Source organism: Crocuta crocuta, unplaced genomic scaffold (genome assembly GCF_008692635.1).
Source record: "Crocuta crocuta isolate KB4526 unplaced genomic scaffold, BGI_CrCroc_1.0 scaffold217, whole genome shotgun sequence".
In the NCBI taxonomy this organism is placed as follows: Eukaryota; Metazoa; Chordata; class Mammalia; order Carnivora; family Hyaenidae; genus Crocuta; species Crocuta crocuta.
This window is the reverse complement of record NW_027532208.1, coordinates 270658-286467: the sequence shown is the minus strand read 5'-3', so window position 1 is coordinate 286467 and position 15810 is coordinate 270658. Positions and strand designations below refer to the sequence as shown.

General features: G+C 55.7%; 2 protein-coding genes across 3 annotated transcripts; both read left to right on the top strand.

Annotated features, from left to right (window-relative positions):
- Positions 1 to 5153: 5153 nt before the first annotated feature.
- Positions 5154 to 9144, top strand: FIS1 (fission, mitochondrial 1). The gene is made up of 5 exons (XM_077777875.1): positions 5154 to 5296; positions 6212 to 6344; positions 7635 to 7711; positions 8139 to 8244; positions 8832 to 9144. The coding sequence occupies exons 1-5, from the start codon at positions 5252 to 5254 to the stop codon at positions 8927 to 8929; spliced, it is 459 nt and encodes a 152-aa protein (XP_077634001.1). The 5' UTR covers positions 5154 to 5251; the 3' UTR covers positions 8930 to 9144.
- Positions 9145 to 9881: 737 nt separating this feature from the next.
- On the top strand, positions 9882 to 15581 carry CLDN15 (claudin 15). Of its 2 annotated transcripts, none has more exons than XM_077777892.1 (5): positions 9882 to 11371; positions 14034 to 14129; positions 15062 to 15143; positions 15211 to 15327; positions 15407 to 15581. In XM_077777892.1, exons 1-5 carry the CDS (start codon positions 11155 to 11157, stop codon positions 15525 to 15527), a joined length of 633 nt encoding a protein of 210 aa, XP_077634018.1. In that variant the 5' UTR covers positions 9882 to 11154; the 3' UTR covers positions 15528 to 15581. The 2 variants fall into 2 exon arrangements, with proteins under 2 accessions (XP_077634018.1, XP_077634017.1); XM_077777891.1 differs by having other exon boundaries at positions 13965 to 14129.
- Positions 15582 to 15810: the final 229 nt, after the last annotated feature.

Sequence of the window (15810 nt, the reverse complement as noted above, 5' to 3'; positions counted from 1 at the left end):
GAAGAAACTGAAGTTTAGCTGGATTAAGGCAAATTGACTACAGTTGGAAGTCTATAGACAGTTGAGGCTCAGTTTGAGTTTTCCACTGTCCACTGGTTCTCGAACTCCAGTGTGCATCAAAATTACCCATAGAATGGGCACCTGGGTGGCTCAGTCAGTTGAAAGGCTGAATGTCCAACTCTTGATTTTGGATCAGGTCATGATCCCAGGGTGGTGGGACTGAGAGCTGCTTTGGGCTTGCACTGCACCTGGAGCCTGCTTAAGATTCTCTCTTCCTCTACCCCTCTCCCTCAGTCGCCCATACTCTCTCTAAAAGAAAAAAAAAATTACCCATAGGGCTTGTAGAAACACCAACTGTTAGCCCCACCAGCAGACTTTGTGATTCAGTGCATGTGGAGTGAAGTCCAATAACCTGCATTGTTTTTTAACCTTTATTTTTGAGAGAGAAAGCAAGCAAGTGGAAGTGGGCAGGGAGAGAGGGAGACAGAGGATCTAAAGTTGGCTCTTTGCTAAGACCAGAGAGCCTGATGAGAGGCTTGAAACCACTAACTGTGAGATCATGACCTCACTGCTGAAGTAGGAAATTTAAACCACTGAGCCTCTGAGATTCTCAGATGACCTACATTTCTAAAGAATTCCCAGGTGAGTTTGTTGGTACAGGCACTGCACTTTGAGAAAGAGTTTCACACCTTTGCTCCTGAAAGTGTGTTGGAAAATGTACTGCATCAGCATCCTGTGGGAGCTTCTTAGAAGTACAACATCTTAGGCCTCATCCTAGCCCTGCTGTATCAGACTCTCCATTTTTAACAAGATTCCAGGCAATTCGTGTGCACATCGTTTGTGTGCGCAGGTTGTGTGTACCCATCACACACTTTTGAACCGAGGCAGTGTCTGAAGGAGACAACACATAAATTTTCATTTAGAGAGAAAGTCTCTGGGGCAACGATTACAGGGAGCACTTTGGTCACCCCGGGGTCACAGAGGCAGAAGGGAGCTTCCGGTACCACAGGCTTTGGCGCCCGCCGCCCAGCCTCCAAATCGCGCCGCGCTCCGCCTCTCTCTCGGAGCCGAGCCCGTTAATTGGCCATCAGAGTCCCTCCCCGCCCTACTCCGCGCTCGGCTCGGCCCCGCCTCCCCGGGGAGGCGGCTACTGCGCAGACGCCCCTGTAGTGCAGTCCCCCTGCCGCCTCGCGGGTCCTCCGGACCACCGAGCCCTCTTCCTAGAGCAGCCCGGGATAAGGCATCCGCTCCTCCCTTCCCCGGGAGCCAATTTAACCGCCACCAGGAAGTGCAGATAGCTTAGCGTCCTCCGTAGAGCGCCAGTCGTTACTCTTTCATTCACTCTACGAATGATGCTTCGATGCCTGGCCTTTGGCGGAAAGATGAACGAGACCCAGTCCCTGTCCACCTCAAGGACTGAAGGGCTGGGTGATAAACGCTGTACCTCCGAGCAGCTGGAGGCGCGGGGGCCGGATAGAAGAGAGCTGCCCCGGAGGCGTGACGGCCCTGGGGCTGGCAGTCGCCTGCCCTGTGGGCACTCCGGTGTTTGGTGAATGGAAAGCATTCCGGGTGGAAGAAAGGTGGCTGCCAGGAAAACGTCTCGGCGTGCAGGACTTGTGGGTGCCTGGAGATAAAGCTGGAAAGGTAAGCAGGGGCGACCCTGGAGGGCTTCGTGTGCGTGATTAGACACGTGATTAGAGTCTGCGTAGCCCAGAAGGTATTTTAATCAGCTCTGATTTACACTTTAAAATACAACTGGCAGCCAGGCTGGGTTGGAGGAGGAAAAAGCCGAAGTGTGTGTGAATTATGGTGACAGAATGGAAGCGGCGGTGGACTGATATTCATTTATTCGTTAGCAGTCTTCTCTAACATTGAGATGGAACTTGTATGAGAGAACGACCGTGTCTGTTTCGTTCATTTCTCTTGCCCAGTACTCAGAAGACTGCTTGGCACACAGTAGGCCCTAAACTACTGTTTGTTGGATGGATGGATGGGTGGGTGGATGGATGGATCAATTTGCGGTGGATAGGACTTTCTGATTGGATAGCAGATGAAAATGGGAAGTAGAGATGAGCGATCACTGAAGACGCAAGGAACACGAGTAGTGGAATCCTGTTTAGTGGCTGTTTGCTGTGCCTTTCTCCTGGGCTGTCCACTTAACAAGGAGCTTTAGGGCAAAAGACCAGAGCAGGCAACTAATGGTGTAGTTACAGGAGGCGGCCAGGGCCCAGAGTGTGCTAACAGGTACCAATTCTAGGTTTTAGTCCCACTAACAAAAAAATGTCAGTTTCCCTTGTTCCCACTTACAGGACCAAATTTGAGAAGTGCATACTTTTTTGTTTCGTTTTGAATATTACCATCGGCATCCAAAGATTCCAAATGACTATGACTTTAAGGCTGTGTGTTATTTCATTATACTGATGTATCATCAGTTAATAAAAACAATTCCCTGGAGCTTTTGTTGTTTGTTTATGTCCACAGATAATGCAGGAATGAATATCTTCATGGATTCCTTTTTTTTTTTTTTGCTTTTGTTGAATATTTCCACAGATTACCAGTCAAATAATATTACATCTTGTAGAGCTTTTACTACATACTCCCTTGTTGCTTTCAAAAGTTGATGATGGCAACTGCAGTATTTATTTACCCAGCAATTACAAAGGGAGCTTGGCATTCATCAGGTTATCACACAAGTGTATAATTATAAACTGACAAATAGTGTGACTTAAACATACTGGCCACTAGCCAAGACAGGGGAACCAGTATTTCAATTTCAGCAGCACTGGTGGGGTTTCATTTTTAATTTTCCAACTATACTACCTAACAAATGGTTTCTCAGGATTGCCTTGCCTTTTAGATTTTAAATTAAAGTGAATTGTTTCTAGTTCACCCTGGTGCTGAAGGGAAGTCCTCTGTTGTAAACCAGCAAAAAAAAATTACAAATTTAGGCCTGAGGCTTTTATTTTTATTTTTTTGTCTTTATTTTATTTTGAGAGACAGAGAGAGAGGGTGACACAGAATCCAAAGCGGACTGCAGGCTCTGAGCTGTCAGCACAGAGCCCGAAGCGGGGTTTGAACCCACGGACTGTGAGATCATGACCTGAGCCAAAGTCGGACGCTCAACAGACTGAGCCACCCAGGTGCCCCAAGGCCCGAGGTTTTTAAAGATGAACAGTTAGAGGGTCACCTGGGTGGCTTAGTCGGTTGAGCGTCCGACTTTCGCTTAGGTCATGATCTCGCAGTTGTGGGTTCGAGCCCCGCGTCGGGCTCTGTACTGACTGCCAGCTCAGAGCCTGGAGCCTGTTTCAGAGTCTGTGACTCCCTCTCTCTCTGGCCCTCCCCTGCTCACGCTGTCTCTCTCTCTCTCTCCCCCCTAGAAATAAAAAAAAGAAAAAAAACATTAAAGATGAACCGTTAGAGTGTACTTATGAACTTGTCCTACCCTCTCCTTTATCTTTTAATGGACTCCTCATATCAGTCATTTCAACTGTCAGAGCTAAGTAGAGAAGAATAATTCTTGCCTACCTAACTCACAAGGCTACTATGAGAATTAAGAAAATAATAGGGGCGCCTGGGTGGCTTAGTTGGTTAAGTGTCCGACTTTCGCTTAGGTCATGATCTCACGGTTCGTGGGTTCGAGCCCCGCGTCGGGCTCTGTGCTGACTGCCAGCTCAGAGCCTGGAGCCTGTTTCAGTCTGTGACTCCCTCTCTCTCTGACCCTCCCCTGCTCACGCTGTCTCTCTCTCTCTGTCTCCTAGAAATAAATAAAATGTTTAAAAAAAAAAAGAAAATAATAATTAAAAGGGCTTTGCAGGGGCACCTGGGTGGCTTAGTCGGTTAAGCGTCGACTTTCGCTTAGGTCATGATCGCGCGGTTCATGGGTTCGAGCCCCACGTCGGGCTCTGTGCTGACTGTCAGCTCAGAGTCTGTGTCTGTTTCAGAGTCTGTGTCTCCCTCTCTCTCTGACCCTCCCCTGCTCAAGCTGTCTCTCTCTCTCCTAGAAATAAAATTAAATAAATAAATAAAATAAATAAATAAATAAATAAATAAATAAATAAATGGGCTTTGCAAACATGAAAGATGTTTGGATGATAATCCCCTGCGTCTGAACTGCCCTCTTACTTTTGTTCGCTGTATTTCCTATCTATTTAACAAACATTTATTGGACATTGATCTTGTGCCAGATGCTGGAGATGCAACATTGAACAAGAGCCAGTCTCTGCCCTCATGGAACGTACACTGTAAGACCCATGTGCACTGGAGCAGTGTGGGTCAAGGTGAAAAGAATTTGAAAGTCACTACCTACGCAGTCCCATCACTGCACAGTACAGGAACCAGAGGAGTGAACATTTCCCTTTCCCACGTTTTGATTGCTCGTGGCTGCCTCTGACCCACGGCTGATGTTTCCCCTTAGGCGCATCCGGAAGATGCTTTATCTAACTAAGTATTAAAAGATTGGACCCTCTCTGTAGACTAATGGGGAAACAACTTTAAATTCCCATTTAAAGATTTCCAGAGTATCCCCTATGCAGTCTCTGGGTGTATGTTAACAGGTCCAGTTGTCAATCCTCTTGTAAGAGTCAGCAGAGGCCCTAAAAACCTTGGTACCAGTTATGATTTTGTTACAGGCACCGAAATGTCATGGAGCTTCCGGGTTCCTAGACTTAGAGGGGGTGGGGCCGGAGGGGAGGAAGGTTTAGATCATGGTGGGTCCTCCAATTTCCTCTTTCTGCTGTTTCTCAGCCCGAGGGCTAGCTATCAAGACATACTTCCAGGGGCGCCTGGGTGGCTCAGGTTAGGCGTCCGACTTTGGCTCAGGTCATGATCTCGCGGTCCTTGGGTTCGAGACCCCCCTCGGGCTGTCTCTCTCTGTCTCAAAAATAAATAAATGTTAAAAAAAAATTTTTTTTAAGACATAGTTCCAAACTTTATTACGGCAGCCTCGGCGGAGGAAGGCACATACAGGGGACTCGGGAGTTGTAGCTTGAGCTGTCCATAGGTGGAGATGAGTGTCTACCGGAGCTTGCGCATTAGTGCCCCGAAGCGTACGCAGAGGGCGCAGGAAGGATAGGGCGGGACGGCGGCGGGAGGAGGGCGGGCTCGGCGTCAGCTACGTGAGGTGATTGGCTCTGCTATGGGGAGGGGGCCCGCTTCCGCTGGACGACGGAAGTGGCTCTCCGGCCCTAAGAGTGGGCCATGGAGACGGTGGCACAGTAGCGACCTGGGTGTGAGAATTGCAGGGGCGACGGCCATGGAGGCTGTACTGAACGACCTGGTGTCTGTGGACGACCTGCTGGTGAGGCCTGGCCCCGAGGGAGGGAGAGGGAGTATTCGGACGGGCGGGTCCAGAGGAAAGTCCGACTGGGGCCAGACCCTCTACCCAGCATCAGTTTTGCCTAAGGAGGCCGAACTACGGCTCCCGGCACCCTCTGCAGCGTCCGGCTCCTGCCCGGAGGCTCTGCTTTGTCCCGGAGGCCAATGGGACTTGTAGTTTCTGGCACCACCACGCCCCAGAGTCGGGGCCTGGCGTCTGGTGTGGAAAGACTGACAAGTTCTGGGTGCGTGCCGGAGTTAGGAGGGCAGGGTGCGGACACCTGTGTTTGAGTGTGCCTTCAGTGGCAGGGTACTACGGCAACTGCCATCAAGTTTCATATATTACTCACCGAAACCGGCACGGTGCTGAGTGCTTGCCGGTGATATCTCAATCTTTGTAACTCTAGGAGGTGGGCACTACTGTTATTCCCATTTAGCAGATAAGAAAAGGCTCAGACCCAGCAGGGTGGGGCTGCTTGGGAGAAGCAGCCACCAGCGAGGGACTGCGTGGGCTGTTGTTGAGCAGTTCTGACAGCATGTTTACTGTTCAGCCAGCCACTCGGGGTCAGCTGCTTCGCGAGCGGTGCCTGGAACCGCCACCAGGTGGCATCTCCGCTCGGTACCACTAGGGGGGAGGGAAGCGTACAGGGGCAGTACCACTAGGGGGAGGGAAGCGTACAGGGGCAGTGTCGGCGGAGACACCCTCTGCTAAGAAGCGGGATACCGGGATCCCAGGGATGGAGATGGCGGAACCTGGGATGCTAGATGCCAAGACTCGCGGGGGAAGGTGGCAGAGACTCGGGAAGATGTAGTGTAGCTGAGAAATGGACAGCCGGGTCCTGGTAGAGAACGGTTCGCCCCTTCCTTTCTAAATAACTCCTCTCCTCTCCTATGGCAGAAGTTTGAAAAGAAATTTCAATCTGAGAAGGCAGGAGGCTCCGTGTCCAAGAGCACGCAGTTTGAGTACGCCTGGTGCCTGGTGCGAAGCAAGTACAATGATGACATCCGCAAAGGCATCGCACTGCTGGAGGGTGAGGTGCCAGGCTACCCGACGCGCCCCTTCCCAGCGGCCTTTGGGGTCCGGCCTTTCCGACCGCCATGGCCTTCTTTGCTGTCTCCATCTCAAGTGCTGGGATCCTTTGTCCATATGGGACCCTGTGGCTGTCACCTCACAGTTATTTTCCACTAAACACACTGCAACAGAGGCTGCACGCTGGCCTGGCATCATCCAGTGTGCTTTTAGCCGCATCACCGTTTAGCCAGACAGAATCATGGCATGTCAGTCCCTCCAGGACTTGGGGACCTGGCAGTCTGACCAAAAGGAGAGTGACTTGTCTCAGGACACACAGCTAATGAATTAATGGCTGAATTAGGACTAGAAGCTCCTGTCCTGTGTGTCCCAGGCCCTTGCTCTTTGCCCCCACCATGTTGCTTATTCAGCAGTAGCTGAAAACCTTTCATGAGGGTGGCATGGCAGAAGGCGCAGAAGACAGGCCCGGGCCCCGGCGAGCAGATGGTGCTTTTTCGACTGGGATCCTGTCTCCTGTTGGTTTTCCATAGGTCACTGTTTGTCGGAGGCCATACTTGACCTTTAGATTTCTCTGTACCCTGGACCGACCCCCTTTCTCTTGGTCAAGTATCCATGTGTAAGCACACAGCATGCTAGCAAAGGATGGCTATCATAAATCTGTAAAAATAAGAATCTTCTTGAATGCAAGTAACTTCGCCCTGCATTTGCCTCTGGTGCTAATTCAGATTCTTTAGGTTTCCTCTACAGCAGGGCATCCCCACAGAAGATGTGGTCTCTGAGCATCGCCAGTTCTAGCTGAGGGGACAGTGCGGAAGATTTATAAGTACCCGCAAAGCTCCGTAGCCACACATTATACAGAAGCCTCTGGGAAGTCACTGGATTAGGCAGAGTCAGGCGGGGGTCATTCAGAGAATGCTATTTTAAAGTGGAAGGGAGTGAAGATTTATTCTGACACCCATCTGGGCAGCAAACTGCTGCAGTGAGAACACACAGCAGGTACCTTCAGCTTCTCCGGGGCCTCGATTTCCTTTCTGTTCACTTAGATGAGCCAGCGCTGACTGTAGTATTGAAACCATGGTGTTTGTTGATCACCGGGGTATTTGGCAGCCTGTCAAGCCGCCCCAGAGCCCTCACTGGGAAGCCAAGAATGGCCAGGGCCGAACCGGAAGCTCGGGACTGTGACTTTGACCCAGGGTCATCCAGGGATTTGGAGAGTAGAGGGGGCCTCTGGGACACAAGCACTAGGAGAGGAGAGAAGTGATTTTGACCCTCTTCCCTCCGCCCTCCCCAGAGCTGCTGCCCAAAGGGAGCAAAGAGGAGCAGCGGGATTACGTCTTCTACCTGGCCGTGGGGAACTACCGGCTCAAGGTAAGCAGCCAGTCCCTTCCTCCCACCTCTCCCTCTCATTTCCCCTCCAGGCTAGCGCCCTGGCCTTCAGGAAGGCCCAGGAGGGCAGTGGGCAGGGGGTGGTGTTGGGTACAGAGGCACAAGGTGATAGCAGGTCAGGACACCGAGGGAAGGTGAGAGACAGAAGATCCAGGTGCCGAGGGTGTGGGGAGCAAGATGACCTCAGGATTGGGGTGCAGCCCCAAGCCCAGGGTTGTTATCTCCCTCAGCTTATCACCCCCACACAGTTGGGGCTGTTCGTGGACTCTACTCCATCGGGTGGGGCTGGAGTAAGGGAGGAGGTGGAGGGAGAGGGAGGAGCCCGTGGGGCGAGTGAAGGCCCCTCTGACGTCGGGAGGAGTGCAAAAACACTGGGGGTGGGGGGGTGGTATCTGTTTTCCCCACACAGGAGTATGAGAAGGCACTAAAGTATGTGCGGGGGCTGCTGCAGACAGAGCCCCAGAACAACCAGGCCAAGGAACTGGAACAGCTCATTGACAAGGCCATGAAGAAAGGTGAAGCCTTCCCCCTGCCCTCCTCCCTCTGGCTCCGCCCACCCCTGCTCTCCTGTCTCCCTGGGCCCATGTGCCTCTCTGCTCTTCACCAGGCCCTCTTCCTTCCCCCAGGCCTGGGCTCTCTGGTCCTCCTTTCTTTTTTTTTTTTTTTTATTAATTTGTTTGTTTATTTATTTATTTTAATTTGCCCTTCAGAAGACACTTTTATGTTTATTTATTTTTGAGAGACACAGACAGTGTGAACAGGGGAGGGGCAGAGAGAGAGAGGGAGACAGAATGTGAAGCAGGCTCCAGGCTCTGAGCTGTCAGCCCAGCACCCGATGTGGGGCTCAAGCCCACAAACTGCAAGACCACAACCTGAGCTGAAGTTGGATGTTCCACTGACTGAGCCACCAGGGCCCCCTCTCTGTTCTCCAGTCAAAGGACCCCCTTTCCCCCCACCTTAGTCCCTCAGAGGCCTTCTTTCTGCAACGCCTTAGAGGCCCTCACCCCCTGACTCCAGGGGAAGAGGCACATCTATTGGGGAGCACCGGGCAGGGTCTCTGTGGGGGCTGGGCCCCTGACAGTCTCCCTTTTCCCTTCCCCAGATGGCCTAGTGGGCATGGCCATTGTTGGAGGGATGGCCCTGGGCGTGGCGGGACTGGCTGGACTCATCGGACTTGCTGTATCCAAGTCCAAATCCTAAAGGAGACCGCACCTCCGCCTCTGCCCAGGGATGCGTGGGAGCCTGTGGAGGACACTCGAAGCGGGGGGGAGAGCCCATCCATCCTTTCCGTCCCTTCTCCTGTACCCCATCACTGTCCTCTGCTTTCAGCCTCCTCTACTCCAGAGACATGTCTGAGAGCCCCAAACCACGTGCTCCGGGACGAATGTAAATAAAACCGGGCTTTGGCTTGGGAACTGCTGTGTCTGTGTTGAGGAAGGGGTGGGCTCCACTGGGCCCAAAGGTGGGGGTCACCAGTGATCCTTTCCTGCTGGCCTTCCTACTCTTACCACCACCCCCCCAGGCTGGTGTGGGGTTCGCCTTTGTCCGCCAAGCTGCCCAGACCCCACCTCTTCCTTCCTCCCCCTCCCCCAAAGCAGTGGTAGGCAGCACGGGGACAGGGGACATGGGATGTGGCCTTTGCATGGCGCTAGAATCCTGGGAGAAAGCAGTGACGGGAGGCAGGAAGGGAAGAGCTGAGGGGACCAGCCAGGATTTATGTCTCCTGTCCCCTCTGACCCACACAGCTGCCTCTTAGCACGTGGAGTTTTCCACACCAGGGAGGCCCCCCACTTGGTTTCCTCCCAAACCTCCGCCCTTCCCTCCCTTTGTCTTCCTGTGACCCCCTCCTCCCCTGTCCTCTCCAGGGGAGGGGCCGCCACCCAGGGGCAGGGCTGGTTCTTGAGAAAGCTTGCAAACCCAGGACATCCCCGTTGTTGTAGGCTCCGAGACAGAAGGTCGGGGCCCAGTTCCCACCCAGCCTGCTTTGCCCCACACCCGCCCGGTGCCAGGCTCAGCGTGGGCCTGTCTTGCTTCACCGCATACCTCTCGTTCCACAGCCAAGCCAGCCTGGCTCGGGGTGGGGGGGATTGGGGAGGAGGCACCTGAGGGGAGTACAGAGGAGCCTGACCTGGGGAGGGGGATGATAGGGGGAAACCCTTGAGGTCCTTGATGTCCCCTGTGACTGCCTGGGGTAGCACCCCCTCCTGGAGACCAAGCCCCTGCTGCACTTGCCCAAGGAGAACCAGAGCTGCCCTGGCCATGGCCTCGAGACTGTCTGCACCGGGACAGGTGCTCAGCCTTGGCTTGGGGTTGGGGCCCAGCAGTTTCTAACCCGTCATAATTAATAGAGCTGGTGACAGTTCTGATAACTGGCTGCTTAGATTAGCCACAGGATCACGTTCTGGGCCTGTGATTTATCCCCCTTGGTGGCCCTTGGCAACAAGATCAAGCTTGTTGCCGAGAGTCAAAGATCAACCCAATAAGGGGGGGACATTCGAGTTCAAGAAGTTGAAGTTGGGAGAGCAGCGACCCACTGGTGGCCTCACCCCAGGCCTGCGATACCCAGAACCAGGGTGGTCGCCAAGCGTGGAGCAGTTCACACTCGTGGGGAGCTTTTGATCTGGGGTCACAGAGGTGAGGAAGCTAGTTCTAGTTCACAGGGGCAGGAACAAGCCCAGGGGACTCAGATCCCTGCCCGCATTGCTCTGGCAAATGGTGGGTCTGGTTTGAATTCAGGTTGGGTGGGCTCCAGAGCCGCCCTGTTCCCTTCCTCAACCTTCATCTTGGCAACTCGATGGCCCAAACCCTAGGTCTTTGGAGTTTCTTAAATTGTTCTCACCAACATCCAGGAGGGTGGCTCCGCTCCCCGGATCCTGCCCCATGGAAGGGCTGTCTGTGGCCACTCTGCCTCTCAGTCACCTTCTCTTTCCTTGTCCTTCCATTCCCTGGCCCCCCGATGAGAGCTGAGTCAGAGCTGCTTCCCCGCTTCCCCTTGGCTCCCACTGCCTCCCATGGGGGGCCCCCTCAGCCAGATCCGTGCATCCGTCATTGGTCACTCCCATTAGTCCTCTCCGCCCCCCTTATGGGGCGGGGAGCCCAGAGCAGCCCAGAGGCTGGGGGATGGGGTGGACTTTTGGCCTGTTCCGTTGATTCCCTCCATCTCCTCGTCAACAGCTGCGCGGCGCTCTGGGCTCATTGCTCTACCTGGACCTTCGGGGAAGCAGGAACCTAGAGAGAGGGCAGGGGACAGAAACCAGGGGGCTGACCTGAGCCCCAGGTTGCAGCTGGCCCCCCCCACGCTCTCCCCGTTTCTCCCCAGCCAGCCTTAACAGCCCTCCTTAGCCAAAGCCCCTCAAGTTCCCTTGGGGCTCAGCCCCTCCCCTTCTCTGGGGCCCCAGGCGCCCCTCGGGGCCCTGCATCCCACCATGTCGGTGGCCGTGGAGATCTTCGGCTTCTTCATGGCGGCTCTGGGGCTGCTGATGCTGGGGGTGACCCTGCCAAACAGCTACTGGCGAGTGTCCACCGTGCACGGGAGCGTCATCACCACCAACACCATCTTCGAGAACCTCTGGTTTAGCTGTGCCACCGACTCCCTGGGAGTCTACAGCTGCCGGGAATTCCCGTCCTTGCTGGCCCTCTCCGGTATGGGGTGGGGAGAGCTCCAGGGCGCAGAGGGAGGTGGGAGGCGGGAGAGACCCCCGGGGAGGGTGACTGCTGCCCATGATCTGGGCCTTGGGCACCGTGCTGATAAGGGAGGTCTGGTCAGGCACGGGGAGCTGGGAGCACAGGGGGCATCCCCAATCTGGAGTGCCGTGGAGACCTCATCCCACGTGTCCCCCTGCCCTAAGATAACACTCCTAGTGGTTACAAGTGCAGTGACCAGGGCCAGACTTCCGGGCCCAGTCGACCAGCTCTGTGCCCCAGGCAGGTGATGAAATGAGCTTCTTTTACCCCGTCTGTAAACCCAGGGGACTTAGCACAGGCCCATGGGATGGTTGTGAGTGTTGAGCTAAAGCCTGTTATGTTAGTGGGATAGTTAGCCTGTGTGCACACAACCAACCTCAGCACCTTAGCTTTGCCGTGAGAGTTCTGGTGTTTGTGGGGGTGAAGAGGAGGCCCCATCTTGGGTTCTTGGGGTTGAGGCACTTAAAAGGCGTTGGCACCACTGCCATGGCGAATTCTAAAGTGCCCTTTTAAAGCGAGCCTCCTCAAAACTCTGAGTGTCTAGTGGAAGCAGCTAGGGGTGTTGTGTGCATGTGTGTGTGTTCGGCGTTCTCGGGAGTTTTTGAAGTTCTCAGCGGGCTGGAACCTACAGGTCTTTGGTCCAGAAGGGTTCACCCTGGTGGTATGGTGTCTCCCTGCTTCCCGTTCCCTGAATGAGCGGCTCCCAGCATCCCTTGGGGGAGTCTCTTCCATAGGCCCTGTGCCAGAGACCAGGAGGGGAGGACCAGGGCCCATTTCCGCTCCCGCACCCTCCTTGGTGCTATCGTGCTCTTTCGGGTCCCCTACTGTAGGTGCTGGGCAGTGGATGGAACTAAAGCCAACACTGGGTGTGGCACAGGGTCCCCGGGAATGCCACAGGTGCTCTGAGAGGCTAGGGGGTCTGGGGGGGTCTTGTGCCCCTACTGTTCCCAGAATCTCCTGATACAGCAGGAGGGGCATCGTGCCTTCACCCGTCCCTCCATGATCTGCCATGTGTGGGGCACTGCCGCCCAAAGCTCCCAATAAAAGCCCGGGACCATCTGGGCCAGGCACCCAGAATGCTGGGTGGCCAGAAGGGACACGAGGCAGCCAGCTTAGGAGCACTGGCCCTCCCACCTCACCCATCCCTCAACCACAGTGCCGTTTGAGGAGGGGCCTTTGCTGTGAGCCTGTCAGCCCGAGAAGGGCCCCACTTGGAACTGCTGATGGAGGGGCAAGTGCCTGGCCCAGCACTGGGGTCATCTGGGCACCGACATAGTGCTAGGTCCCTCCCGCATTCCACCGCAGTGCCGTCTACGATGGCCTGGCTCTGCCGGGCGCTAGTAACCTCATTTCCTCATTTCACCGAAGCTGGAAAACTACAAGCACAACCGTTAAACTGCCCACAGTCCCCACAGGTGGTAGGGGCGCTGGAACCCAGGCTGGCGGGTACTTACAAGGCCACTCTGGTCCCAAGGGGGTCCTGACTATCATTTAATCCCCTACAGCCGCCCAGCCCACACTCCCTCATGGCCCATCAGTAATCTCTCCTTTGTCTACCACAGCCGCCTGGGGACCCAGGGCTGGTCAGCCCCAGATAGATATGGGTGCAGAGAGGATACGGGGTAGGCGGAAGGGCGGGAAGCCCAGAGGGAGTGTCTGGAAGTGAGAAAGTGCTCCCAGAGAACTTTGTCCCTCCTCTCTACCCACCAACTCCGGGCCGCTTCACATCCTCCTGGCAGGGACCCAGCATCTTCAGCACCAGTGGCACTGCCCCACCCAGAAAAGGGGAGCAAGGTCCTTGGGGTGGTTGGCAAGTATCAAGGAGAAGGGGGAAGGGGGGGCAGGAAGGAAGCTGGCCGTTTCCTTCAGCTTTGAGAAAGGGGAACCTGAGGCACCAAATGTACTACATGAGCTAGATGGGCTTGGATTGGTCCTGCGCGGAGATATCCCACTCTCCAGATCAGAACGAGCCCTCACCCAGTAACCCACAGGCAACTGCTGCCCCCTACAGGCTGCTGCAGGAGAAAGCTCCATTCATGGCCTCTGAGGGCTGTGCCCTGTGGGACCTAGAAAAGCAGTGTGGGGCAGGGGCTGAGTTTCAGCTGCAACTTTTGTCCTTCAGACAGAGCAGCAGTTCTCAACCGGAGACGATTTTGTCCCCCAGGGGTCATTTGACAATGTCGACACATTTTGATTGTCCCTCTTGGGGGACACCTAACGGGTAGCGGCCAAGGGCACTGCCGAACATATCCCCCAGGGCACAGGACAAGCCCCCAGACCAAAGCACTGTCTGACCAAAGTGTCAGTGCCAAGGAGACAGCCTGTAAGGAAGTGCGCTGAAGCCTGGTGCGGGGGTGGGGGGGTGGGGGGGTGACTGAGGTGAGCTCCTGGGAAGAAAGAGGTGTCACTGCTTCAGCTGAATAGGGCCCAAAGGGGAAGGAAGGACAGGACTTGAAGGCCCTTATGGACTGAGACCTGAGCAGGGACTAGCTCAGTCATGGAGGGAGAAGGAGCCAGTTTAGGGACCCATGGCTGCGCCCCACCTCCCCAGGGTACCTCCAGGCCTGCCGGGCGCTCATGATCACCGCCATCTTCCTGGGCTTCCTGGGCCTCTTCCTAGGCATGGTGGGGCTGCGCTGCATCAACATCGGGAGCCTGGAGCTCTCCAGGAAGGCCAAGCTGGCAGCCACCGCAGGGGCCCTACACATACTGGCTGGTAATGGGGGGAAGGTGGTGGGTGTGCCCTGCATTGTCGTGGGGGGTTGAGAGTGGCGCCAGCGGAGCCGGTTCCCGGTCACCTCCAGCTCCCCACTCCTTCCCCATTGATTCGACACCTGCCCTTCCTGCTCAGCTCTTCCCTCTCTCCCGGCTCACCCAGCCTCGTTCCCCACATCAATCCGTCCGCAATGTTTCAAGCCCCCACTAGGAGGCAGGCACGAGCAAGGTGCGTGAGGGACCCCAAAGGTGAGTGAGCATCTGTCCCCCAGAGATTACACCCTGGCCAGGGTGCGCGGCGTGCAAGCACCCTGTGCACAGCAACACCTTTCCAGCCTGTAAAATATCTGCACATACCACCTCACACAGGCCTGTGAGGTAGAGGGGGGTCTTACCCTGTTCTCCAGATGTGGGAACAGGCTCAAAGCTCAGGTGACTTACTGGAGGAGCCCCCAGACAGCGGCAAGGCTGGTCCTGTAGTCCAGGGGTCTCACTGACCTCAGGCCTTCACTGCACTGAGGGACAAAGGCAGGTCACAGGCTTTGGGGGATTGGGGAGGCCGAAGGAAAGGGCTGTCAGGTCAGGCTCTGCAGGAGGATTGCCGGGGCAGCTGGACTTTCCAGGATGGGTAGGATTTGGATGGGCCAGATTCCAAGTGAGGCAACGATGTGATTAAGATGCTAGGCAGGAAGGGCAGGGTGTAGGAAACTAGGCAAGAAAGGGGGGCTTCGGTTGGGACCCTAGGAGAAAGGTCATGAGCTAGAGAGGGCAAAAGAAAGGGAGGGAGTGTAACTTGCTCTTGGACTTGAGGACGCCCCACTCCCCGCGTCCGGATCTCCGGGCTGCCCCCGCCTCTCCCCCCACCGCCCCCGCCCCAGCTCCCTTCCTCCGCTGGGCCTCGGGCGCGAGCGCCGCCCCATTCTCCCTCCCCAGGTTTCTGCGGGATGGTGGCCATCTCCTGGTATGCCTTCAACATCACCCAGGAATTCTTTGACCCCTTGTATCCAGGGACCAAGTAAGTGTAGGAGCCCCGCCCTGGGGGCCAGTGGGTGGGACTCGGCCTTCACCGTCCCTGTCCCCAGGTACGAGCTGGGCCCCGCCCTCTACCTGGGCTGGAGCGCCTCCCTGCTCGCCATTCTGGGCGGTGTCTGTCTCGCCTCCACGGGCTGCCGCAGTCCCAACGCAGACCCGGCCCCCAGGTAAGGGCGGCGCAGGGAAGCGAGGGGGAGGGGCGGGAGCGGGGTCGCCCCTCCATTGACCCAGGCCCCTCTGACCCAGGCTCCCCTACGAGGCCTCCGCGGTGCGGTCCCCCAGCCTCGCCGCCCGCCTGCACCCCGTGGTCTCAGACGAAGAAGGCGACAGCAGCTTTGGCAAATACGGGAAGAACGCTTACGTGTAGGAGGCCTGTGGACCCCGTGCCCCTGACACTGCCCCAACGACGAGAGGTCCCGNCTACCCCCGTCCCCGCCACCACCCCTCTGTGGCCAGAAGCCACGCCCAGCTCTGACCGCGCCCCCTGCCCCGCCTCCTGAGAACTCGCCTCGGACCCCTGAGGCAGGACCTTCTGAGGCTGGGCTCTGGTTGGTTAAGGAGCAGAGGCGTCTCCGTTTGTATTCTGTATAGTCCCTGCGGAAATAAATTTGTACTGTGAACTGTTCAGGGTTTGGGGTTGTCATGTTCGT

Coding starts and splice junctions, on each gene's coding strand:
- CLDN15 (XM_077777891.1), top strand. CDS start 11,155: ATGTCGGTGGCCGTGGAGATCTTCGGCTTCTTCATGGCGGCTCTGGGG. Junction 15,144..15,210: donor CCCTTGTATCCAGGGACCAA/GTAAGTGTAGGA, acceptor CCCTGTCCCCAG/GTACGAGCTGGGCCCCGCCC. Junction 15,328..15,406: donor AACGCAGACCCGGCCCCCAG/GTAAGGGCGGCG, acceptor CCTCTGACCCAG/GCTCCCCTACGAGGCCTCCG.
- FIS1 (XM_077777875.1), top strand. CDS start 5,252: ATGGAGGCTGTACTGAACGACCTGGTGTCTGTGGACGACCTGCTG. Junction 5,297..6,211: donor TGTCTGTGGACGACCTGCTG/GTGAGGCCTGGC, acceptor CTCCTATGGCAG/AAGTTTGAAAAGAAATTTCA. Junction 8,245..8,831: donor TGACAAGGCCATGAAGAAAG/GTGAAGCCTTCC, acceptor TCCCTTCCCCAG/ATGGCCTAGTGGGCATGGCC.